This window comes from Pinus tabuliformis, chromosome 8 (genome assembly GCF_031772625.1).
Source record: "Pinus tabuliformis cultivar Carrire ecotype Pingquan chromosome 8, CPIR1, whole genome shotgun sequence".
In the NCBI taxonomy this organism is placed as follows: Eukaryota; Viridiplantae; Streptophyta; class Pinopsida; order Pinales; family Pinaceae; genus Pinus; species Pinus tabuliformis.
In genome coordinates, this window is record NC_142294.1 from 1974534130 (window position 1) to 1974535972 (window position 1843).

The following is a 1843-nucleotide window of genomic DNA, read 5'->3' on the forward strand; positions in this document are numbered from 1 at the left end:
GGATAGCAGCCAGAGATGGCTGTCCTCACTGTTGGTTTGACACCTGAGTTTGATAGATTTTGCCACCTTCGAAAAAAAAAAAAAATACCATCTTTAACTTAAAAATAAATAAAAATTCATAAATTATAAAAAAAATATAATATATATTTTAATATATTTAAAAAATAAATCACATTATCTATAAAAATTAAATATCGTTTAATTTTATGATAAATCGTATTCTCATTGTTATGTCAAAACAACCCCACCATACTTTTAGCGTGTCGGTAACGTTATGGCATCCCTAGGCTACTCCACACGGCAGCTACATTGACATTATTACGACAATACCAATCAACTACGGTGACATTAAGGTTATGACATCCACAAAGTAGCCACACCATACATAAATTAAGTATTTTAAAAATAATTAAAATATTTAAATTTATCAAATTATATATATTAAGAAAAAGAAAAAGATCCAACGTAAACACAAATAAAAAAAATCTGTAATAATTAGCAGATCTAATTAAAATTACAAATTACCTCATTGGTCCAACACAAGACCAGATAGCTACAGATAACAGAATCCATAAATTGAGGCGGTAGTGGATTAATGAAGTAGTTGGTATCAGTGGTAGTGGCTCTTTCATTGTTGCCAACCCTTAATTTTCTGGTGCTATATCAGACACTGATCGAGTGAGTAGCAAACTGATTGAGTGAGTGTTCGGCACAGTTAGATGGCAAAATGGAAACAAAAAGAAAAGAGCAAGAAGCAGCGGATGGTGCGAGCTCTCTATAAATTTATCGGAGCTCTGTCCCCAATCCCCTATCTGGCCAGAGCTCGAGATTTCTATGTCCATGGCATGTCCCAGTTTGCGGAGAGGTCCAACAACCTTGGCGTAGTGGGGGCAACTGGGGTGACCATGACTCTGCCTAGGAGCTTCAGTTTTAACGCTTCTTCTGTCAGGGACAACGACCACGATTACAAAGAGCTCGTCAGAGCGGCGTCGCAGCGGGGGCGAGCAACGCCAGTAAGAATAACGAAGTTGTCTGATCATCAGCCGTTCAACCGGAGTCTGAGCACTTCCACTGAGAAACGTAATCGGCAACAGTTTGGTGTGGGCAGAATTGACGAAGAGAGCCCCTGTGATTTCTCTGCCTGTTTCGAACACACCGTGGACGAAGATCTTCGGTTTCCACGGAGCCGAAGCTGTAGCTCTGTTAAGAACTTGAACGTGGAGAAAAATATAAAAATTGTTGAGTAGGGACTCTACTATTTCATGTATTAAGTATTTTATTGTTGCAGGATTAACGTGGGTTTGTGTTTTGTTGTCATTCATGGCTTGTGATGATTATGCTGTTCTTTTCATTTGAGCAATGAGCGCACAGCTCACGTGGTCGGGGTGGAGGACTTTCCCGCTCCCCACCCGCGTTATCGAATCCCGTTGTATGTCGCGTGATCGAATCTCGTTGTATGTCGCGCTGTCTAGCAGCCTATGTGTTTCATCGAGCTTCTGTACATATGTAATAATGTGATTGATCGGCATCCGTATATAATGTAAAAATAATGTACTCTGGGTTATATATACTATGTGTTTCATCTAGCGTTTGTACATGTTTGTACATATGTAATTATGTGATTGATCCGCATCTGTATATAATGTAAAAAAAATAATGTACTCTGAGCTATATATAGCTTCTAAAGGGGACTCACCCCATTTTAAAAATAGTGTTCATATTCCTAACACTCTAAAAGATTTGTTTATCTTAATTAATTTAGGGAAGGTTTCCATTACTATTGATTTGATTTATTTCTATATTTTTTTATTATGATGAATAAGGGTGTGTAACTTGACTTATT

The 1843-nt window shown here is 37.7% G+C and overlaps 1 protein-coding gene across 1 annotated transcript; it reads left to right on the forward strand.

The window, feature by feature from the left end:
* The first annotated feature begins 659 nt into the window (after positions 1 to 659).
* Positions 660 to 1596, forward strand: LOC149244359 (uncharacterized). Its single transcript, XM_089367979.1, has one exon. The coding sequence runs from the start codon at positions 720 to 722 to the stop codon at positions 1245 to 1247; it is 528 nt and encodes a 175-aa protein (XP_089224105.1). The 5' UTR covers positions 660 to 719; the 3' UTR covers positions 1248 to 1596.
* Positions 1597 to 1843: the final 247 nt, after the last annotated feature.

Coding starts and splice junctions, on each gene's coding strand:
- LOC149244359 (XM_089367979.1), top strand. CDS start 720: ATGGCAAAATGGAAACAAAAAGAAAAGAGCAAGAAGCAGCGGATGGTG.